This window comes from Notamacropus eugenii, chromosome 3 (genome assembly GCF_028372415.1).
Source record: "Notamacropus eugenii isolate mMacEug1 chromosome 3, mMacEug1.pri_v2, whole genome shotgun sequence".
Taxonomy (NCBI): domain Eukaryota; kingdom Metazoa; phylum Chordata; class Mammalia; order Diprotodontia; family Macropodidae; genus Notamacropus; species Notamacropus eugenii.
This window is the reverse complement of record NC_092874.1, coordinates 467,241,133-467,265,304: the sequence shown is the minus strand read 5'-3', so window position 1 is coordinate 467,265,304 and position 24,172 is coordinate 467,241,133. Positions and strand designations below refer to the sequence as shown.

The following is a 24,172-nucleotide window of genomic DNA, read 5'->3' as shown; positions in this document are numbered from 1 at the left end:
TATTGGGGCTTTGGCAGCCTGGATGCAGAGGGGACAGGAGGTTTTTCCAGGAAGACTCTTGGGGAAGTCAAACCTTCCTTACGGTGAGTGGCTGATTTAGTTGGCTCATACGAACAACCTGATCCTGCCTGCAATTAGTCCCCCAGACTGTTTTGCCAACAAGCCAAAGGTCATCTGCTCAGGAACAATCTCTCTGGACTTGAATTCAGTCTGATTTTTCCTTATTAGATAAGGCCAGGTTGGGAGTGAAGGGAGTGGGGAGGGGCTGTAGAAATACCTCTGACCTAATAGCGCTTGGTAAGCAGAGCCAGCATGAAGCCAAAACTACTGAAGATCTCTTGATTTCAGATCTGGTTTCTTAAATGTAAATTTCCTTTGTTCTTGGAGGTGGAGTATGAAAAAACAAGAGCTCTCTGACTTGAGTCTTACATTTTTAAGAAACGGCCTTGTGTTTTGAGTTGGATTTATGGCACTTGGGTCTATAGTCCCCCCTCTCCATTGGGAGACCCTGGAGTCTGTTGGAGCAGAGGGGTGACCCCTGTTGAATAGGGCACAATACTTAAGAGGAACATCTTGATCTCATCACTCCTAATCTAGCATCCCCATGTGGCTTGCTGTGGTAATTAGGAAGCTGGATTCGGGGTCTTGAGCATCTGACTGCCTGTTTACTTCTTGAGGCTGCATTGCTTTGGAAGTGCTGAGAATTCTTCCGATGGCTCCCTTCCCCTTATGCTAAAGCTGGCTCCAAGCCAAGAAGTTAGTTCCTCTTCTGGTGCCCCCCATATCTTGGCCACTCATTTTTCCTTACATTCCTTGGTGTGTTGGTTGTTCCATTAAACCATGAAGAGATCGTCCCTGTTTTTGTATTGTTGGAGAATTTGGTGGTGGTGGAAAGAACTGAATTTGTGTCATGAGAGACCTAGTTTGGAATGTGTTCTCTGGCATTTACTAGCTGAGTCACTCTGGGAAAGTTATGAGCCTCAGTTTCCCCATTTGTAAAATGAGGATAATGCCAGCATTACCTGCTTCAGGGTTGTTGTAAGGGTCAAATGAGATAATGTATGTAACGCCCTCTGTAAACCTTAAAATTGCCATGAAAACCCCAAATGGGGTCATGAAGACTTGGGCGCATCTGAACAACCCCAGAACCTTAAAATGCTCCGTAAATGTTTACTGCTGCTCCTAATAATATGAGCCTCAGTTTCCTTATCTGTAAAATGAGGGGTTTGGACTAGTCTTGGACCAGACCCTTGACCTTTACTTTCTCTGTGACCTTGGGTAAGCCTCAGTTTCTTCTTGTATAAAATGAGGTTGGCATAGATGGCCTCTGTTATTTCTTCTGCCTTTAAATCTGTGATGCAGTGAATGGAAATCCCTTGAGGACAGACATTGTTTCAGGTTCTTCTTTGTGCTGTAAGCCACCCCTTACACTGTGCTTGGTATATAGGGAGTGCTTTCTTGATCTATTTAATACTAGTCTTCATTCAGGGGGTGTAGTGGATAGAGCAGCAGCTCTGAAGGCAGGAAGACCTGAGTTCAAATCCAGCCTCAGACCCTTCCTAGCTGTGTGACCCTGGGGCAGTCACTTCACCATGTTGGCCTCAGTTTCCTCATTTGTGAAATGAGCTGGAGAAGGAAATGGCAACCACTTCAGTATCTCTGCCAAGAAAACCCCAAATGGGGTCACAAAGAGTCAGACATGACTGAAGTCATTCAACAACAGCTCTTCATTTAGCAAGCATTTAAAAATCGACTGTCTTCCAGGCCCAGGGAGGGGGGCTGGGGATAGAAGAGACAGAAAAAAACAACATTATCCTGATATTTGAAATGAGTAGAAGGGAGGAGGAGGTTTTGGAAATGTTTGTTGAGCAGAGATTTTTGTTGTGCACCATTGGATATGACCTGCTAGGTTCCTCCTGCATTCAAATTGGAAGGGCCCCTTGTCCAGCTCTCGGGGATACACGTATATACATTTGGCTTGTTAGAAAGCTTCAGAGTTAGGTAGAGGAAGGATCTTTGGTGTTAGAAACATGGGAGAGGCACAAGGGTGGCTTCACCCCCCACTGATCTGAGATGTTGTGCGGCCACATTCCTGGCCTGCCGTGAGCTGCAGTTGGAGCCAGCAGACTTGGAATTTCTCTCGGCTGGGCTCCTAGGCAAGCCTTTTTACATGAAGAATTTTGGTTGGGGTTTTTTTTTTTTTCTTGTACTTTATGAAACTCCTTGGGCAAATCTCCCCTTTTGTTTAAGAGTGGCAGCATGAATGTGTTAGGGAAAAATTCTTGGAGGATTGTGGTTTCTGAGATAATCTAGACAGGGGTGGGGGACCTTAAGGCTTTCTAGGTCCTTGGGTGGGGCCTTTTAACCAAGTCCAAGTTTTATAAAGCAAATTCTTTTACATAGGGGGATTTATTCTGTGGAGTTTGGATTCAGTCAAAGGGCAGAACTTGAGGACCTAAAGGGCCACATGTGGCCTCCAGGTCAAAGGTTCCCCACCCTTAATCTGGCCCTACTCCCTTATTAGATTCCCAGAGAGAGGGAGAAACTTTACCCATTGTCTTTCTTGTAGTAAGCAGAGCTGTCTTTGTCAAAATTAAATCTCTCTCTCCCTCTTCCCCTCTCTCCCTCTCTCCCTTTCCCTCTCCCTCCCCCTTTGTCTCCCTCTCCTCTGTCTTCTTCTCCTTTCTCCTGCCCCCCTCCTCTTTCCCTGTGTCTCACTTCCATTTAGAGTCCAAATCCCACCTGTCACTACATTCTGGTTTCAACTTTTCCTTGAGTAAAACGAGGATGTTGTCTGGGAAGACCTCTAAGGCCCTCTCTGGCTCTAAATCTGTGACCCCATGACACCACCTGTCCTGTCATAACCTAGGAAGTTGGACGTAATCTTTAAAACATACTTGGATGAAATAATGGATGAAAAAACCTAGCATTCATTAAATGCTTATGATGTTCCAGACACTGTACTAAGCTGGGGAGGATGCAGAGATGAAAAGCAAGCTAGTCCCTATTCTCAGTTTATATTTGATAAAGGAAGCCATGTCATAGAGGGGAACTGAGGCCGGGGAGGGGTATTCTGGGGGCATGAATGGCAGAGGGGGACTTGAGTGTGGGTTTGAAGGGTGAATGCTCATCATTTAGGAATGCACATCTGCAGGGTAGGGGCCACTCTGGGAGGGTGGATGGAACACATCGTGTGTGTGTGTGTGTGTGTGTGTGTGTGTGTGTGTGTGTGTGTGTGTGTGTGTGTGTGTGTGTGTTACATTGTATTTTTTTTAACATTCAAACATTAACATTTTAACATTAACAATTTAACATTTTTAACATAAAAAAAACATTCTTTTTTGTTACATTGAATTATTTTATTTGTTTTCAGTGTTCGACAATCACTTCCATAGCTTAGGTTTTTTTCCACTTGCTCTCCCTCATTCCCCCCCTCCCTTCCCATTCCCTCCCTGAGATGGCGTACCATCTTATATCGGTTCTACACATACATCCCTATTAAATGCATGTTGCATAGAAGAATTAAAATGAATGGGAGAAACCATAAAACAAAACATAATACAATAGAAAATGGTCTGTTTCTATCTGCGATCCAATCCCATAGTTCTTTCTCTGGATGTGGAAGGCGTTTTACCTCAAGAGTCCACCGGAAATTTTTAAGTCCATGCATTTCAATGAAGTACTAAGTCTACCAGAACAATTCCTCGCACACTGTCATTCATTCTTTAGTACAGATCCTTAATAATTCCATCAGACTCAGTTGTACATAATCTGCTAGAATCTACTATATTTAACAAAACTTTCACTTAATGAAATAATTCTTAGAACAATGTGTAGTGAAGTGTTTAGCTCTTTTCCTTGTAGGCTTTTTCTAAGGGATAGTTCCCTCTCTGAGACTTGTTTGAACAGTGGGAAGTGACTCAGACCCTGGAAAAGTAGAGCCTTCATTTGCTCATGTGGGAGTGAGAGCGTGCCTCTCTGGTGGGCCGTCCTGAGCCTGGCAGCCTGGGAGATGATGGCTAGCTTTTGGCTTGACCTCAGTGAAGACGTCACAAGGAACTTGGTTCATGGCTGGCTTTTAGGATTTCAGCTAGAGGCCTCAACTGATGCTTGCCTCTTAGCAGCTGCATGAAAAGACTTGGTTATAACTATATAATACTAGGGATCAATCATTGCTTGCATTAATATAGCACTTTAAGGTTCACGAAGCACTTTACTTACGTAATTTTATTTGATCCCCTCAACAACCTATGAGGTAGGTTATTAAACCTGCCATTATTAAACCCATTTTACAGATGAGGAAACAGACTGAGCTAGGTTAAGTGGAAAAAAAAAGGCAAGGAAATGTAGGTCCCATTTTCTCTTCTTGTACACTCTTGGGGTAGGTACCAAATAATCCAATATGAGTTGTTGAGTCAGTAGAAATATATACACACATAAACACACACATATAACTCATACACATATGTATACATACGCCTATATGTATATAAACTTAAATATATATACACAAACACACATATTTATACAAATACACATGTATAATACACATTTATGCATACATACATGTGCGTATTTACATATATACTATAATAATACATAAGTACATGTGTATATATACAAAAATTTTTGTATGCACACATCACACACACATATACACACGTGTACACATATATACCTATCAGGTTTTTTTGTAAGCTTCTTTCTACTTTTCAAGGATCCGTTCCCCCCTGCCCCCCAACCCTTCCAATAACCCAATAAACAAGAAAAGGTAGGTCTCATTTTGTCCCTGTTTTCCATTGCTTCCCTGAGAAGTGGGAGGTATGTTTCTCTGTCAGTTCTCTGATATCACAGTTCATCATTCCATTGATCAGAATTCTTTATATGTCTCTATATTTGTAGCTATATTAGCCTAAATAACTCCTCATCCTTGGGCAGTTCTTAAAAAGTTAAGACATTTGGGAAATTTAGCAGAGCCCTGTGCCTCTCTCTGTAGTCTTCTGACTTCTCCTCTGCTGCTTTGAGAAGGGAGTATTAAACCATCTGAGTTCAAGTTTTCTTGGGACGATGTTTCTCTTCTGCTTGACTTCTTTAGGGAATGCTAGCCAACTTTATTTCAGAAGGAAGGAAAATATCTTTCAGGCAGTGAGACACAGTTCCCTCAGACCAAGACGGATCCAACTGACCACTGGGCCTGACTGATCAGCATTAGCTGCCTACAAGTCCATGAGAACCCTGATCCCCCGCAGTTGTTGGCTGGGCCAGTCATGGGCACCAAAAGTGTGCTGAAGTTCTGTGTCTGGTCTGGCTTCAGGAGTTCCTAAGATTAGTTGGCTAGAGATTCTGCCTGCGATGATTTATAATGCCAGAAGATGTCTTTATTTATTAGGTTAATTCACACGGGAGTTGTTCTGGACTCAAGTACATACATACTCAAGGCTGTTTCCATTACATTGTCTCCATGGTAAACAAGTTTAGCTCAAGAAACCTGAGCTGACCCTGACTCTGACCTTAACTGTTGTCAGCTTCCATCTTCTTCCCCATTCATGTGGCCACTAGCTTCATCACCTGGCTGCTCCGGGCCACCTGGGTGGCTACACAAATATCTGAGCTATTTAGTGATACTTGGAAGGACTCAGTATTGACCATTCTATGACCCATGGAAGCTGAGAAGGATCTAAACGTGTGTAGCTTATCATTCTCCAAATGGCCAGTTAGGGTTGGCTTCTCTCATGATTATTATTAGTGTGACTAGGTACCTGTCATCAAATTATAGACATTTGGGAAGTGCACTTAATCGACTTCCTGCCACCTGAAGGTTACTTTCCAGGTCTGACCCAACAGGGCATTAGTACCCTTGGTTTTCATTCAAGGAACTGAGGATAGGAGTCAGTTACTAAAGTGACTTAACCTCTCTGGACCTCAGTTTCCTCATAGAAAACAGGTTGGACTGGATTATTTTTGAGGTCCCTTCCAGCTTGAGACCTTCATGATCCTTTAATATATATATATAGATATAGATATATATAGATAGATAGATAGGTAGATGTATGTATGTATGTATGTGTGTGTATGTATGTGTATTTAAAGCAAGTAAGTTATTTTATTTAGATTCTAAACTTCTAAATCCTAACTCTGGGCTGCTGACTGTGGTAAGTTGAGTTGAGAAGTGGTGTGTGCTAGGAAGCTAGCCCTTGGATTTCATTAAATACTAGTTTTCCTAGCCCCTTTTTGGGACCCAGCAATCAGAGCTTTCTAGTGAATAAACACTGTGCAGCTTTCCATCAGAAACTTCAGAGGAAAATTCTATTTTGGGACACTTGCCCTTTCATAAATGCTGGTTAGGGCAACACCCAGGGAAGTCAGGCATGACAAGCTACGGCATTATAAACTTGGTGCTTGAGGGTTTGTCAGTTAAGTTGGTGATGCCCCAGTCTGGGGGCTGTCAGCCTGCAGGCCATGGCATTATGGCCACAGATCTGTGGGTGTGTTTCATAAAATGACTCGGTATGAACATAAACCATCTGCCAACTGAATAAATGATGTCTCCCATATGCTTTATGGTTTTTTTAGATGTATGATGCTGTTGTGATGAATAAAATACAAGTTCACTTATGTTACTGAATTCCTAGTAGCTCTTTTGTCCTTTAATTTTTATTTATCGTTTAAAAGTTATTAAAGAATTTTAAAGGAGAGAAAATAAGTTAATGTTTTCAAACAGTCATTTACAACCTGTGGATAAAGCGACAGTAATGATCACCTCCCACCTTTCTGCCAAAAGGAAGCCTGTTTAAGTTGTCTGTTTTGCAGACATAATGTGTATCTTTCTGTAGGTTCTGCTTTCTTCTGCTTTGCATCAGTTCATACAACTCTTCCCATGTTTCTGTCCTATTTTCTTAGTTTTTAATGATAGTGGTCACACTACTGTTATCAAGTGGGAATCTATGACACAAAGGGGACTTCTTACACAAAGAGTTTTGGAATGGGTGGCAGCCAAGCTTTTTCTTTTTGTTTCCTTAATTTTCCACCAAAGCCAGTGGTTAACTATCCTAAAGTGCTTTTCTACTCTGACTATATCTTATAAGTACAGAGTTTTTTGCATAGCATCTCCCTCATTCAAAAATGATTTCCTTGGAGGTACAGATTCTGTTTTTGCCTTTCTTTATATACTCAGCACTCCACACAGGGTTTGGCACATAATTATATGGATTAATAAATGCTGGTTGATGGACCAACTGGTTCCAAAGCCCTGGTAAATGTTATTGAAGCAACTTGGTTTCTTTGTGATTTTCCTAAACCCTGAAAGCACTCTGACACCAACGTATCCACCAGCCTCTGGAAAACTTTGGTTACCTAGGGTTACTAAGTTGCTTGGATTTCTTAGGGTTGGATTTTATTGCTACAAACTTAATATGTGTAAAAGATATATTTTTCCTGCATGAATAGGTAGGTCAAACGAAACAGCTGACTGATGCCTGTTGTCCAGAGGCCATATATAATTGGGTGGACAGCTTAGAGGGCTTATTCCTCAGTCAGACAAACACTGCAGATGGACAAGGATTTTGGCTCTGATCTGCACGGGATGAGGAGACGGACTGGATTGTTTGAGAATGACAGAGCTCTTTTAATGACCCCAGTTTTGCCCTAAAACAAAAGCCTGTCTTTGAAACATGAACAGTCTTCCCATGATGTTGTATTGGTGTGAGTCATGTGAAGAATTGATGTTGAGATCATCCAAAGGGCAATGGCGAGGTAGGAGGTGGGTGTGAGCAGCCTTCAGTACCTGCCATTATGGAGCAGGAATTAATTAAGAGAAGTGGTATTAAGGATGTCACCAAAGACATGTATGATCCAAGACCATGATGAGAGCAAGGTGGTCACCAGAAGGTCAGCCACTCTGGGTGCCTCTTTCCCTCTGGGAGTCTTGAAGGTTCTGCTCACATGTCATATTCATTTCAGAGCCTTTCTGATAACCTTTTTCACTTCTTCTAAAATACCTTGAAAATGTTTCTCCGTCCTCCCTCTCCAGTTGAATGCAAAGTTCTTGAGGGCAAGGAAGACTTTACATCTTGTATTTGTATCTTCAGTGTTGTGCATATGGTAGATGTTGAAGCATGAAAAAATTAGAGGCTACACTAGAGGACCTTTGAGGTCAGTTCCTTTTGGTTCCAGATCTGTGATCCTGTGATCTTGCAATGTGGTCCTACATTTAATCTCTTCCCTTCCCTCCCCTCCCCTTCCCTTTCCTTCCTCATTCTTTCAAAATACAACTTTTATTATATTTTGCTTTATTTTCCTCCTCAATTAAAAAGCAGCATAGTGGATAACACCAAGAAGACCTGAGTTCAAATCCCACTTAGGATCCTGTGTTACCCTGGGCAAATCACTTAACCCTTTCTCAGCCTCAGTTTTCTCATCAGTAAAATGAGGACGACAATAGTACCTGTTTCTGAGTATTGTTGTGAAACTTAAACCCTAAAGCACTAGATAAAAGCTGTCGTCATCATGAATAATGACAAGAATAATTAATGATCGTTATAGCTTATTTCCTCAAACCCTTTCCACCCTCCATCCTGTAGGAAGAAAAAAGCCAAGCCAAGCCCTTGTAACCAGGACACATAGTTGGACAAAGCAAACCCGCCGTGTCCAGACGTGGAGCTGCCATTGAGCGTGTTCTTACGAGCACCGCGGTGAAATGCTGTCACTGACTGAGCCTCTCTGCAGGAATGGGGCACACCTTCCAGTGTCCTGGCTAGTGTCGGGGTCTGGTGTGATAGAGGCCAGGGTACTGAGTGCAGTGATTATGACTTGACCTGGTATCAACTGCAGCAGGAAATCACTGGGCTCAGGGAAGTGACAAATTTCTGGTCTCATCAAGCCCACTCATTAATTCACACACTGTGATTATAAACTTGGCTCAGAGCCGTGGGAAATGGAACGATGAAAAGCAGTTGTGGGGACTCGGTAGTCCCTTATCAAGCTTTTGTTTGGGCTTATTAGCAGAGTCTGAGGGTGGTAATAGGACAACTATATTGTCACAACTAAATTGTGGCAGGAATGGAAAATTAAAAATAGAAACACTGACTTACCAATGTTGGAAGGTAGCAAGTCTGTGGAAATGGGTTTGGAATCAGAGGGCCTGAGTTCAAATCCTGACTCTGCTCATTTTACTTGCATGACCTTAGGAAAAGCACTGCCTCTCTCAGGGCCTAGAAAACCAACCACAAGGAAACATAATTACCACAATATTAAAAAAAAAAAAAAGTTTAGGGACCCAAGGTTAAGAACCTTTGGGATGATCTCTGAGGTTTTGCCAGCTCTGAGTCTGTGATTCTTTCATTTTTACTAAGATCCTCTTTAGACCTATCAAGATGAATGAAACACTGGAATTCTCTCTCTTAATACTGTTCCATACATGTTAATTAGAATTCAGTACCAAGTCATTCAGCTTGAAACGCAATTAAAGAATCAGATAATCAGAAGCTAAAGATCTTGCTCTGATTAGTTTGTGCTTAATTAAGACAGCTACAGGAGCTGGAAGAGACACCATAGACTTTTACTTCAAAGACTTGGATGGATACTTCTTGGTATGATATAAATTTTCCAGGTCACCTCCAGCCGGTAGGCTATGGTTTGGAACAACATGGATGACTTATGTTTAGCAGCTGTATGAACTGGCTTGGACGCCACTTTTCCCAAAATGAACCCCATTTCTTGGCTGAGTTGGGGAAGAGTTATTATGGTTGGGTGATAAAGTGGAAAGAGTTGGAGTCAAGAGTTAGGCAACCTGGGTTACCTTGCTGTGTGTATGACCTTGGCAAAGTCACAGCTTCTCCGGTCTTCAATTTCTTCCTCTATAAAATGAGGAACTTGGAGTGTATGGTTCTTCCACTTCTAACTCAGTGACTCATTATGACTCATCGGATTATTTGTGAAATAAAGATGATGACTTTAAACAAGGACTGACTTAGGTTTTACCAAAATGTAAACTGAAAGTGGCCTTGGAGTGTCCCCCTCATGGTGGTCACTCACAGGTGAAATGTGACTAAGGTATCACCTGTTACCTTTATTTTGTAGGGCAAGAATCAAAAATACTGGAGGTGGTGGCTTCTCTGGCAATCATTCATGAATGTATTTGTAGCACAAGTTAATCAGTAAATAGCTGAGGGTAGAAAGTGTGACAGCTTTTGAGTCACAGGACCTGGGTTCAGATTACGACTTTCTTATAAGAGTCAGTTCACTTTTTTGGGCTTTAGCTCCCTCATGTGAAATGAGTGCCTAGCCCAGGGCTTGATAGACACATGATAGGTCCTTAATATATGTCTGTTGATTGGATGATGGGGTTGGACTACATGATCTCCTCAGGTCCCTTGAGGCTCTGAATCTGTGATCAGTAGATTCTTGAATTTTATTTCTGTACATATATGTGTATGCAGATAACATTTATAGCTAAACATATGCATGTATGTATGTTCACATATATACCTGCATATGCTATATAGACACACATTCTTGTCTTTAGATATAGCAGGATTATGTTATTGAAAAGAGACTTCTAGGAATGGCTAGTCTCCCCTTTATAATTTCATTTGGCTTAGGACTGGAGTAAGGGTAGAGAAATTGACTTATTCCTATTGGGACCCACCATTTCTGTGGAGGTGAATCTCTTCACTACTGACTGGTCATCCTGGGTAATTACCATCTCAGTCTTCCCATGAATCTTCCACAGGAGATCCTCCAACACATGGGGGAGGTCACCCTCTGATTCTCTTACTACTTAAGACCACTTGCATAGCCTTCTTTGAGTTTCCTCACTACATGCCCCAGTCACGTCCTTTTCTGGTCCTTCATGTCTTCAGTGATCCATCAGCTTTTCATTGAACTTAGGTTACTTGTCATTGGGATTCTTCCAAGATGGTGGTGTTTCATGATTTACTACCCAGCTGGATGACTAAGGAGGGTAGCATGGCATGGTAGGAAGAGTGTTGGACTTGGAATCAGGAAGACCTGAGTTCAAGGCCCACATTGAACATTTATTAGCTTTGTGACCACATGCAAATTCCATAACCCATAACAAGGTGTACTTTGCAAAATTATCTTGAGGCTCAAGAGAGATCAGATCTGTAAAGTGTTTGGCAAACTTGCTCTTAGTAACTTGTCGGTGTTAGTGAGGTGAGTAGTTGGGGATCACTGGAGATGTTGGGCAGCAGCACTTTGGACCCCTGGGTAAGCCAGCTTGATATGGAGAACTGGGGTAAGACTATGGGGAAAACCACAAGGGAGTCCTTTATGAGATGTGTAGTTAGATTGTTGGGAGGACCAAAATATATATATTGTAATCAAAACTGTAGAAATGTCAATGATTCTCTAGTGCTCAGTTAAATTTCTTTCAGAGCTCTGGCCCTGGGTGGGAGCTGCATCAACTACTGAAACCTCTCACAAGCTTCTTTTCCCTGTCTGTCCCTGAGCTTTGGTAAACAAATCACTAAGTCCACTCAGGTCTATAAAATTTTATTATTGTAATTAACCAACCTTGATAGGAGCCTAGTGAAATGCTTCATTTTTAAGATGAGGAGGTGTCCTTATGGGGTATGGGAGAACGGGGTGGTACCTGGAATGTGGCTTAGATTTAGAAACAGAAAACATGCCTTGGAATCCTGCTGTTTATACCTGTGGGAATGTAGGCCAGCCCCTGATTTCCAGTCTGGGAAATGAGGGGCCTCTGAGGTAGCTCTCAGATCTAAGTCTGGGATGCTTTCTGATCCTATGAACTTTGAGCTAAGGAGCCCCCAGGAATGTGGAAAGAGACCTCCTGAAAGGTCCCAGTTACTACTGCAGTGAAAGAACTATTCATGAGAGCAGGGCTGGGTGGAGACAGTGTCATTTCTTTCAAGGAAATTCTTGTGGATCATTTCCAAGTCTGGACTCCCACCTTGAAACCGAAATACAGCACATCATGTATTTTAGGATGCAACGGGATGAACCATGTGTGTGCATTTAAAGATTTTTCACCAATATATCACCATTTTATCACCAATTTTATCCCTTACACAACTTTTTTGAGAGCAATTTTTGTTCACCAGTAGGTACAAATTTTATAATTTCCTTTTGAGAAATACTTGCCCCAGGACTTAGTTTTGGAACTCTAAATTGTGCATGAATTTGGTCCTTTTTTCCTCTCTTCCCTTCTTTTCCTTTCCTCCTCACCCCATCTCAAAGTCTTATATGTCCTTAACCCTACTCTGATTTGTAATTAGCATACAGTCCAAGATCTGGAGCTGGAAGGGACCTCAGAGATCACCTTGTCCTGTCTGACTTCCTCTTTTTGCAAGTGAGGAGACTTGAGGCAGAGAAAGGTTAAGTGACTTGCCCAGGGTCCCACAGTAGTAAGTGATAGGATCTGGATTTAGACCCAGGACTCTTCCCCCCAATCTATTGCTCTATCCACCTATTAACTGCAAAGAAATACTTAAAGAAGAATTAGTCTAGATTTTCTAGCCTTCCTTTTCTCCTTCCCCCATGTTGTTATTCATTCGTTTCAGTTTGATTCTTCTTAACTCTATTTGGGGTTTTCTTAGCAGAAATACTGGAGTGGGTTGCCATTTCCTTCTCCAGCTCATTTTACAGAGGACGAAATTGAGGCAAACAGGGTGAAGTGACTTGGTCAGGGTCACCCGGGTAGTATGTTTCTGAGGTAGAATTTGAACTCCAGTGTTCCTGACTCCAGTGCTATACCTAGCTATCCACCCTTCCCCCATCCCACCCAGAAAAAAAATCAGGAATTTAATTTCCTGACTTAAACATTTTTGGGAAAACCAAAGGGGAATGAAAAATAATTTAACCTGGAATTTCTAACCCTTTGACACAGAGTAACACCCAAGTAATCAACAACACGTTTAAAAAAAGTTTCTAATTTGAAAAAATTGAGTATAATTCCCAGAGAAAGCAGGGAAGAGGAAATATCCCTTGAGATTGATTTGTCAGACTCAGGTGGGCTGGGGTGGGCAGAGAGAACTTACTGCTGAGGGGACCAGTATTTCCAGTCATTCCCCTCCCGGTTGAGCCCCTCGATGACAGGGAATGTGCAGATGGAGAGCCTGGATGGGCAGTGCTTTGTACCCGTCAGTACAGCACCAGAGAAACATCAGCTGTGAGTATTGCTGTAGAACGGACACATGTGCAACGTATTATCATCACCATCTTCTCCACTGTTGGCCCACATATCAAGAAGGTGCCACACCTATGAATTTAAAGGAGGAACCTTACTTTTCCCTTCCCCTTCTCTTAACCCTCAAAAAAAGTTCATAAGGAGAAACTTTCCAGCTAAGTGCTCTTTGGAAACTACTAAGATCTTTTGTTTTGTCAGCTAATTGGTCAGAACACTGAAAAATAAAATTGGCAACCTCCAGGACGTTTTGCTGTAGCTTTGCCTAGGGCCTGGCAGTGCCTGGCACATGGTGCTTCATAAATACTTTTAGATTGATTGACTTTTCTACCCTGTCATCTTCCAGATGAACAATCCTTCCAATGTGCAGCTCTGTAGAAGCAGGTAGAGGCCATGAGGTGCCGTCCTGGAATGACTCTGGTATTTCAGAATGGGCTTAGTGACTGGTGGTCCTGTCCATGGGGCACTGGCAGCCGAAATACCAGCTCCAGCTGTGCGCGTGTGTGGTCTAGTCTTTGAATGCAGCTGATGGCTAGAGTGTCTGTTGTTGTTCACATGAGGGCTAAATTATATAGTTAGGCCCACAGGGAGATCAAAAAGGTCTGGTGTGCATCTTAGGATGGTCAGATCTTTAGAACTGAAAGGGACCTTAGAGTCCAGACCAGGGATGAGGAGCCAGCGGCCTCGAGGCCACATGGGGCCTTCTAGGTCCTTGGGTGCAGCCTTTTGACTGAGTCCAAGTTTTACAGGACAAATCCTTTTATTAAGGGGAGTATAGACTCCAAACTCTCTGTCCAGTTCCATAGTTGTACAGGCAAGAGGAGAAGTGAATTTCCCAAACTCATTTGGAGTTGATAACACAATTAGAATTGGAATCTAGGTGTCAGCTCATCATTTGCTTTCTCTTTGTTGATACTTTCAATTTTCAGTTTTTCAAACATTGCACTCCTCCAAAACATGACACCATGTTTGATACCAGAAACAGTCCCTCTGGGACCTTCCGTGGATATAAAAGTTATCTGCCACTTTTGATTTGGGTGAGATCTTAGAAACAGATTTAAGGTGAGAAGGGCCCCAGGAATTCAGTTAGTCCAACTTTCTCATTTCAAAGGAAGAGATCAAGGCTCAGACATTTGTCCAGGGTCGCACAGGTTGCTAATCCAACCCTGGGTCCTCAGGCTCCACATCTAGCTTTCTTTCTACTATATTGGAAGTGCCACAATTTGCTTTAATCCTAATTGAAATGATACCAGGTCACCCAGTAAGATATCTCTGTCTACTTTTCTCAAGTCTTTATCTAAGTCCATTTGAGGCTAGTTTGGAGACAAGGATATTCCAGCGTTTGGCGGTGTTGGTGCTTAATAAGGATTGGTTGATTGATTCCTTTCATCTTCGATGCTGATTGGTATGAGGATGTTGGTCGTTCTAAGGATTATTTCATTAAGCCAAAGCTTTGTAGAATATAGTGGATTCCAGTAGACTCTGCCCAAGTGGACTAGTTGGAATGATTAAGGATCTGTACTAAAGAATGAATGAACTTAGGCATCCTTGTTCTTTCCTTCTGCTTTTCCCAGATAGCAAAGCTATTGTTGATGGAAATTTGAAGCTCATTCTGGGCCTGGTATGGACACTCATTCTTCACTACTCAATTTCTATGCCTGTGTGGGAAGACGAAGGAGATGACGATGCCAAGAAACAAACTCCAAAGCAAAGGCTGCTGGGCTGGATTCAAAACAAGATTCCTTATTTGCCCATCACCAACTTTAACCAGAACTGGCAAGATGGCAAAGCCCTGGGAGCCCTCGTGGACAGCTGCGCCCCGGGTAAGCACTTGTCTGGATCATTGGGTCTGGGTCACCTGGAGCATGGGTCTCTAGACTTCATGGCAGCAGGGGAAGGACTCCTTGGTTTCATTTCCTGTCTGAGGAGTAGAGGCTGACCCTGTCACAGCATTGAACTTAGCCTGCCCTGATGCCAAAGGTCTCAGGTCTGGTGCACACCCCTGTCTCCACTACCCAGGCCTGGCTCCAATGTAGTCAAGTAAATCTGCCCCCCCCCCGCCCCTCCCAATTTATGTTCATTTCAATAAGAGACCTGCTTAGTTAGCGTTTATGCAGGATTGAATGGACTGTGTTAACTGTCTTAACTTAGGCTGACTAATGTGGTCTTACTCACTGCCCCCATCAAACACACCAAATAACATTGATTTGCCAAGTTGTTCAGTGGTCTGCTCTCTGCACTGAGGTTCTGAATTCTACATGTAGTTGAGGAAAATGTGTTTGGAGCTGGGTGTGGTTCTTTGACTTGTTAACCTTGGAAATGATACTTCCCAGATTCAGGACTCAGATCCACAGGGAAGGTAAGTCAGTAGGACTACAAGGAGAAAAAAATTGGGATTTTTTTTCCGGCTTTTGTTTTAAGATGAACAGGACGAGGCAGTATCTTTCCTGGTACATAGCCAGTAGAGAAACAAAAATGTCCATTCCTGGCGATAAACTCTGGCCTTGGTGAAGTGTTCTTTAACTCAATTCAAGTCAGGCATTTATTAAAATACTTACTAAGTTCCGGGAACTGCACCAAGTGGTAGCAATACAAATAAAAACAGAAAGATGGTCCCTGGCCTCAAGGCACTTCCATTCTAAGAGAAGACAACACATAACAAGGAAGTTTGGGGTAGGGGGAGTAGGAGAAAGTACCACTGGGGTGTTGTAGAGAAAATGTCCAGTCATGATTAGCACCTGAAGAAGAATCTGTAGACATGGTGGGCCTGAGCACTTGGCCTTAAAATGGAGGTTTGGAGGAACCAGCCAATCAGAGGAAGGGGCTGTGCTGAGTGAGCACTCTGGGAGGGTCTTTAGGGGAAGATAGAATTTGGAAGGGAGCAAGGGTCACAGCCTTCATGGAGTCCAGGAGCTTAGGAAGAGGAGGAGGAGATGGTCTCAGCCCAATGTGTGACAAGATCATATATTTGGGGGAGCAATATAGATGATAAGTGCGATAGGAACCCTAAGAAAGGTAAGAAGAATCTGGGCTGATATCGCTGGAGAAAGCTCCTTAGAGCAGGTATGACTGAAGCCAGGCTCTGAAGGAGGGGCAGCAAAATCAGTTTTCTTAAATTTGAGTCTTTTGTTTTTTTAACATCACCTTGATTTCCAAGAGTATCCCTTCCCTCCTCTACTCAGGGAGCCACCCCTTGTTGCAAAGAATAAAAAGTGTGAAAAAGGCAGCTCAGCAAAACTCCCCAACACATCCATTGAGTCTGAGTCTATGTGGGGAGAGAGAGAGAGCAAGAGAGAGAGGGAGAGGGAGAGAGAGAGAGGAGAGAGAGAGAGAGAGAGAGGGAGGGAGGGAGGGAGAGAGAGAGGGAGGGAAAGAGAGACAGAGAGAGAGAGGGAGGAAGGGAGAGAGAGAGAGGGAGACAGGGGGAGGGAGAGGGGGGAGAGAGAGAGAAAGAGAGAGAGAAAGAGAGAGAGAGGGAGGAAGGGAGAGAGAAGGAGGGGGGGAGAGAGAGGAAGAGAGAGAGAGAGAAAGAGAGAGAGAGGGAGAGAGGAGTATATTTTTCAGTTCTTTGGGCTAGGAGTTTCCAGTAAACATTTTGAAAGATAATTTGAGATTGGTGATTTTATGTAGGCTGTAATTAAAATTTGATTGTTTTTGTATTTTGTTGATGGTTACTAAGTTTAGAATTAAATAATTACATAATAAAAGGCCTGCTGGAATTCTGATTCTCCTGGATAAAGAAGCAGTATGGTGGGACAGCATGGGCAAAGGCAAACAGGTCAGAATGAGCGTGGTGTGTGCGAGGAGGAGGCTGACCAGAACAGACAAGAGGGTGAAGGTTGAGAAACGGCAGGAGATGAGGTTGGGTGGCACCAGGGGGACCATGTTCTGGAGGCCTCCAAGTCAGTGACTTGAGAACCTCTTGCTAGTCAGAGGGCTCCCTGAGTCCTGGTGACTCATTTCATTCACGTTTACTTAAATGGTATAAGGGAAGAGAGGTAGGAGCAGACCGTTGCTTCTTGGGAAAGAGATTCTCAGTGGATATTGGAAAATTGTAGCATTTTAAGATAAAGTGGCCTGAGTCAGTGTCTATATCTTTTACCCATGTTTAGAAAAAAACAAAAACCAAAACCCAACAACAAAACCCCTAAGTTGAGATGGTGAATTTCTTTCCATTTAAGTTTTAAATATGTTACAGTAAAGGAAGAGAACTGATTCTTAGAGCTAGAGAGAAAGCATGGGGATAGAATAGGCACACTGCCTGGTGTTTGGTGAACAGTAAACTACAGGAAGGTAGAGCCTGGATCTCACTGACCTCTAGTTTCCCTGGATAACGGATGGAGTTTATATAATTCCCTCTGGCTTCTGAAGAAAGCACAGGAAGGATTGCCTGGCAGCCTTGTTCAGACTCATTTATCCTAGTGGGTGGATGACTGACCTTTGGGTAGTGACTTGCTAAAAGTTCCTCTGTCCTGCAGGTCTTTGCCCTGACTGGGAATCTTGGGATCCTGCAAAGCCGGTGGACAATGCCCGGGAAGCCATGCAGCAGGCTGATGACTGGCTGGGAGTCCCACAGGTAAAAGCCTTGCCTCCTCAGTGCTCTGCTTGTCTGAGGAGTTTTCTGTTGTCAAATTAAGCCCCTACTGTGTTCCAGGCACTGTGTTAGGCACTGAGTACACAAAGAAACTATGACAGCTCTTACCCTCAAGGAGATGACACTCTGTTGGGCAAGACAAACAAAAAGGTACACACATCTTCCTCCCAAGTAGCCAAACAGAAGTGTGTTTTCCTGGCTCATTAGACAGTGTGGCTTCTTCCAAGTAGAGGTGGTTGGCTTACTATTTTTAATTTTGGTGAGGAATTGGCAAACTATTAAGGGATGTGCCTTTAGTGCCTGGAATGACCAAAAGCTGAATAATATTGGCCAAAAGCCTGACGTGGGATAGACATTGACCTGACCTGGCACTACGGAATATGTCGTGCAGATGTCCGACGAGATATTTCTAAAGCACAGGGCCTGGAACGTAGTAGGTGCTCAAGAAATGCTTGTCCCCCTCCTCTTGTACTAAGCCATGACCTTGGGTTATTCCACAACTTGGAGGGAATTTGACTTTTGCCATTCTAATGGATAAAGGGTTAAAGCTAACTCTGGCTATAACCCCAACTCCAGCTTAGATGAACGAATGAAAAGGTATTTATTCAAAACTTAGTATGTGCCAGACAGGGGGCTAAGGCTTAGGGATTCCAGTATTAAAGAAAGAGAACCCTGTCCTGGAGTTTACATTCTAAATAAGGGGAAGTAGCATCTGTTAGGGAATGGTGGTCAGGGAGGGATGACTGAACCATGGGGCTCCATTCTGGAGGGACGTGCCCTTTCCAGGAATAGTAGAGCTGGTTGGTTGATTGGCCACCAGGCTTCCCTGGAGTTAGGAAGATCTGAAGTTCAAATCCAGCCTCTGCACTTGATATCTGTGTGACTTGGGGCAAGTTCAAGAGGAAATCTCTCAGTTTCCTCATCTGTAAAAGGGTGGTAATAGTAGCATTTACCTCCCCTGGATACTGTGAGAACTGAGGGACATACCATAAATAAAGTGCTTACAAGTCTAACTCAGGGCTTCTTACTCTTTTTGGTGTCTTGGACCCCTTTTGCCTTCTGGCAAACCCTGTGGGCACCTTCTCAGAGTATTGTTTTTAAATATATAAAATAAATTGTCTTGAATTACAAAGGGAGGGGCAGCTAGCTGGTGCAGTGGATAGACTGCTGGACCTGTAGCCTGAAAGACTCATCTTTCTGAGTTCAAATCTGGCCTTAGATGCTTACTAGCTGTGTGACCCTGGGCAAGTCACTTCACTGTGTGTTCCTCAGTTTCCTCATCTGTCAAATGAGCTGGAGAAAAAAACAACAAACCACTCCAGTGTCTCTGCCAAGAAAACCCCAAATGGGATCACAGACAGCTGGACGTGACTAAAAAAAGTCTTAAGTAACAGCACAGAGGAAACTGATGACATTTAACTGTAGTTGACAAAATGGTGGTTTTTTTTTTAATTCAGAGATTCCAGGTTAAGAATTCCTGCCTTAAGTCTGAACTAAGATGGCGATAGAAAGAATGGAAAGAAGGGGAGAGATTTAAGAGATATCTCAGGGAAAAAATGAACAGATCTGTTAAGAGTGCTGTGAATTCCTACTTCTGTGTTCATTAACAATCAATATAATAGTATAATAGTACGTAATAGTATAAACTAAAAAACTAATTCCTGCCTTAAAGCCCTTTTTATTTTGATTTAAACACAAACTCAAATGCTTGCTGCTACTATTAGTAATTTGATCCCTGCTCTAGAAGTGGATTCTGGGACTGTGAGTGGACTGTGGGTAGTTGGTGCGACTGTAGCAGGCCATGTCATGGGGTTGGGTTGGACCTATTGTGGAGACCTCTCACCCATGGGGGAAGCTGGTCACCCTTAAGGGATGGTATATGGATGGTTTGAGAGCAGGAGATGGATAATAAAGTTAGAAGATGGGTCATTTCTAGTTTGGTTTTGTAACAGCCTGACGGGGCTGTCCCTTCAGCAGCCTAGAGCCCAATGTGGGGAAAAGGAGCCTTGGGTTTTGTTGGAAAATTTACTCCGGTTATTTAGAACTGATCATCTCTGTTCTTTTTGAAGATGGTTTTAAAAATGTCTTTGTTCATTGTCAGAGTGAAAGGCGGCACACATCCAAGGGCTGACTGCTCTGTTCTTTTTAAGGTCATCACCCCTGAAGAAATCATCCATCCCAATGTGGACGAGCACTCCGTCATGACTTACCTGTCCCAGTTCCCCAAAGCCAAACTCAAGCCCGGAGCCCCTCTCAAACCCAAGCTCAATCCGAAGAAGGCCCGGGCCTATGGCCGAGGTGAGGAGGACCCTGGGAGGCTGGGTTCCACCTGCTGCTTTATGACTATTTGTAACAGAAAGGTCCATCTTTTCAGGGGAATCTCCAGGTGTGAGCTGTGGGTGGAATGTATTTGCCTGATCCTTCCACTTCCTGTTAACCCCTCACTTACACTGTGTTTGCCTTGCCCCTTCTAGATGTAAATGGAACCCTTGTTAGCCTCTACCAGACCAACACTTTGCGGAAAGCTCCTGGGTATGATCTCCATTGTGTATCCTACAGCCCTGCTGCAGGCTTGCTTTAAAAAAAAACAGTGCTAGAAATCATTTTGAGGAGATCAAATCCCTGAACACAATCTCATTTGTAACCTAGACAAGATATATTTTTAACAAAGGTCTAAAATAGATGAGCAAAATTCTCTTCTCTCTCTGTCCTCCCTCAGAAAGAGGAAAAAAATACAATGTTTGTAACAAATGTGTATAGTCAAGCAAAAAACTTTCCTGTATTGGCTGTGTAAAGAAAAAAAGGCTCTTTCTGCTCCCTGAGTCTGTTCCCTTGCTCTCAGGCGGCGGGAGCACAGTTCATCATCTGTCCTCTGCAGTCGTGCTGGGTCCTTGTTTCAGTCAGAGGTCTTAAGCCTGTCAAAGTTATTTGTCTTTGTAGTTTCATTGTTATTGTAGAAATGGTTCCCCTGGTTCTGCTCACTTCTCTCTGTTTCAGTTCAAACAAGGCTTCTCAGCTACTACGAAGTTCTCCCTCCTTGGGGATAACTTTTCATTAGGACAGTAACAAGTGTGGACTATGGAGGGCTTGATTCCTAGAGTTATAGGACCTGGATTCAAATCCTGGCTCCACCACTTCTACCTGTGTGATCCTGGTTGAGTCCTTCGCCTCTCCTTGTCTATAAAAGTAAAGGTTTGGACCAGATCACCTGCAAGGCCCCTTCCAGCTTTAGACCTGTGTTTGTGTGTTAGAAAGCAGTGAGCTAACTCATTCTGTTGAGGGAACTGTAGTTTAGTGGTTTAGCCCAGAGCACTGGGCTCAGTCAGTAAGATCTCACTAGCTATGTGACCTGGGATAGGTCACTAACCTCTGACTGCCCCAGTTTCCTCCACTGTAAAACGGGGATAATAATAGCACCTGGCTTCCAGGGTTGTTGTGAGAATCACAGAGCTAAGGTGTTACGTTAAATATATTAATTGCTTTGCAAACCTGCTCCTGACTCTCCACAACCCTACTTGGGGTTTTCTTGGCCAAGATACCGGAATAATTTGCCCTTTCCTTCTCCTGTTCATTTTACCAATGAGGAAACTGAGGCAAACAGGGTTAAGTGACTAGCCCAGGGTCACACGCCTAGTACGTGTCTCAGGTTAGATTTGAACTCAGAAAGATGAGTCTTCTGTTTGTAAACCCAGTGCCCTATCCACTGTGCCATCTAACTGCCCCTTGCAAACTTTAAAATGCTATAGAAATGCTTAGTTATTACTATTATTATTTTATTATGGGAGAATTTTCCTGCCTAGAATAAGTTTATATGTTAAAGTATTAGCTTTAATAATTAGCATAAAGCCCTTTAAGGTTTGCTAAGTACTTTTCTTAAAACAGTTTTCTGAGGTATATTCTGACAAGGATTATTATTCCTGTCGTACAGATAAGGAAATTGAGGTTCTCAGAGGTTTAGCAACCTACCCAGTGTCAAAAGTGGAATCGGAGTTTGGGTCCCCCCAACTTAGAATCCAGCACTCTATCCGCTAGGCCACACTGCCTTTGAAAATTAACAGCAGAAGTCAGGTCTCTGAATGAATGACAGCTGACATTAATCTTGTGGTTTTCATGGATTCTCCCATTTGAGACTCATAGCAAACCTGTGAGTTCGGTGCTGTTAGTTTCAGTATTTTGTTGTTAAGGAACCTGAGTTCAGTTTAAGTGACTTACCCAGAATCCTCCCCAGTTAGCAAGCCTCACAGAGACCAGATCTGAACCCAAATCCTGACTCCAAATCTAGCCTTTTATCCACTGGGCCACTAAACCAATGATCTCTTTTTAGATTTTTTTTTTTTGTTCTCTGCTTTCTCTAAGACAAACTCAAGTTGAGGCCAGGCTTCAGGCATTGCATTTTTCATGACTGAGTTTCCTTGAAAGGTTAACAGGTTACAGACAGCCCAGTCCTTTTTGTAGACTAACCTGATGAGACGGATTAAATCTCCTCATGGCGCTAATGGTTTGTTTGTAATGAGCTTATCACCAGCTTTCATATTTCCTCACCCAACATGAGTCAGTTTCCTTTCCCCTTCGCCCCTCACTGTGTAGTTCAGGAATTTGGTGGCTCATACCCTCTTCCTCATCTGCTGCTTTGTCCGGCTTTGACTTGGCACGGACGGCTTAATGTTGAGGAGCAGAAGCTGCTATTTTGGGAACCAGAACAGGCAGTAATGGTGGGACCAGATCTGACTGGGCCTCCATGGAAAGTCTGACTTTGAAGACTTCACACCTGTCCCATTATGTGTCAGAGGGAGTGAAGCAGCCAACGTTCTTGGAAAATGAGGCTAAGTCTCTTCTTGTTAATTTGGAAGCAAAGTCTCAATGACTAAATGAAAGAAAATTTCCATCATCTTTGTTGCAAGTGGGGTTTTCCTTCTTGAAGAGGTGTCCCTTCTTAGCCTTTCTTGAGTTGCCAAGATTTCTTATTTGATAGTTTGGCTGAAAAGAATTTGACATGAGAGCTCTGGGATAAGATAGACCTATATTGCTACAGGTGTATCTTTAATTATGCAGATGACTCTGGGAGCATGCCATGCTATTGGAGGGAATGTCTAAACCCGTGGGATCACAGATCCCTTCATCTGCTTGAGGAAAAGTCTTGACTGGGTAGAAAACCTCCCTTGGTGGTCCTTTCTGCTTGGCACAGTAGCTTTTGTCCATGGAAATGAACCCAGAAGGGGAATGTGTTTGAGATTTGTAACTGTGACCACTATCTCTGAGTCAACAACTCCTGTTAGCTGGTCTCAGAACAAACCTTTCTCTGCTGTTAATATCAGGCTTGATGGGTTTTACCCAATGATTTCTGACAACTGTCCTGCCATGACCATATTCAGGTTCTTACTTGTATTGTAAACTCATCATGGCAGTATGTGGCTTATGGCCTTGGCTGATAGAGGACTTTTCAGTCTTCCTGAGAAGAGTGACATTACAGCTATTTCAGCTCATCGGGGTAGTCTTCTAGGGTTGCTCCACATCTGTGATTTCATCGGTGTAGTGCGGAAATTCCCTCTGAGGATACAAATCATCTACTATCCTGTGACTTACAAAGCTGCCTGTGGTAGGGAGGTTGTGTCTTACTCATGGTCACATAGCCAATATACGTGAGAACCCAGCTCACCCTCTGCCAGCCTGGCCTTTGTATACATTTTTGTAAAAGTGACTTTCCTCTGACTGGACATGATCCAAGTTCATGGCCATAACTCATTTAGATAAACTTCCTAGCACTTTTGGTAACTCGTGTTGTGAATGCTTAACAGGAATTGAGCCCACTGGAAACACAGTGAAGCAGCCAGCCAGATTTACAGTGGATGCTATCAGTGCTGGACAAGGCGATGTGATGGTTTTTGTGGAAGACCCTGAAGGGAATAAAGAGGAGGTGGGTGAACTTGAGGACACCACTTCTTCTGGGGGTCAGTGACTGGTCACAGGGTGTAGGACACAAGCCAGGCTAGCCGCTGCCTTGGTTAAACCAGATCAGCCATGCTACCACCCACCTTCTGCCTTCTCCCCGTCTTTCTCCCGACAGAATCTGTAGCTACTGGTTGATGGCATCATTTACTGGGTAGAATTTGGGTGGGCCCTTCTAGGATGTTGAAAGACAAAAAGGAGATTTGACTTCCTGTTTTGGGGCGTGATTTTCTTAGGAAAGAGAAAACTGTCTCTTAGTCACTATCATATACACCCAGCATGTGGCCTGTGCTGTATAAAGCCCTGGGGATACAAAGACAGAAATGAAACAATACCTACCCTTGTGGAACTTACTTACTTTTCTATCAAGGAAACGATATAGGTACAAAATAACCGAAAGGTTATTTTGGGGAGGGGATAAAAGAGGGAAGATATACTTCAATGTTAGATGCTTATTTAAAAAAAAA

The 24,172-nt window shown here is 43.1% G+C and overlaps 1 protein-coding gene across 6 annotated transcripts in view; it reads left to right on the top strand.

Moving 5' to 3' along the window:
• FLNB (filamin B) overlaps nt 1–24,172 on the top strand; it is a 157,339-nt gene that overhangs the window by 41,811 nt on the left and 91,356 nt on the right. For all 6 annotated transcript variants that reach the window (XM_072598836.1, XM_072598838.1, XM_072598837.1 and 3 more), the window contains exons 2-5: nt 14,740–14,988; nt 17,644–17,741; nt 19,910–20,057; nt 23,555–23,673. In XM_072598836.1, coding sequence (XP_072454937.1) covers nt 14,740–14,988; nt 17,644–17,741; nt 19,910–20,057; nt 23,555–23,673 — 614 coding nt within the window. The remainder of the gene's footprint in view (nt 1–14,739; nt 14,989–17,643; nt 17,742–19,909; nt 20,058–23,554; nt 23,674–24,172) is intronic.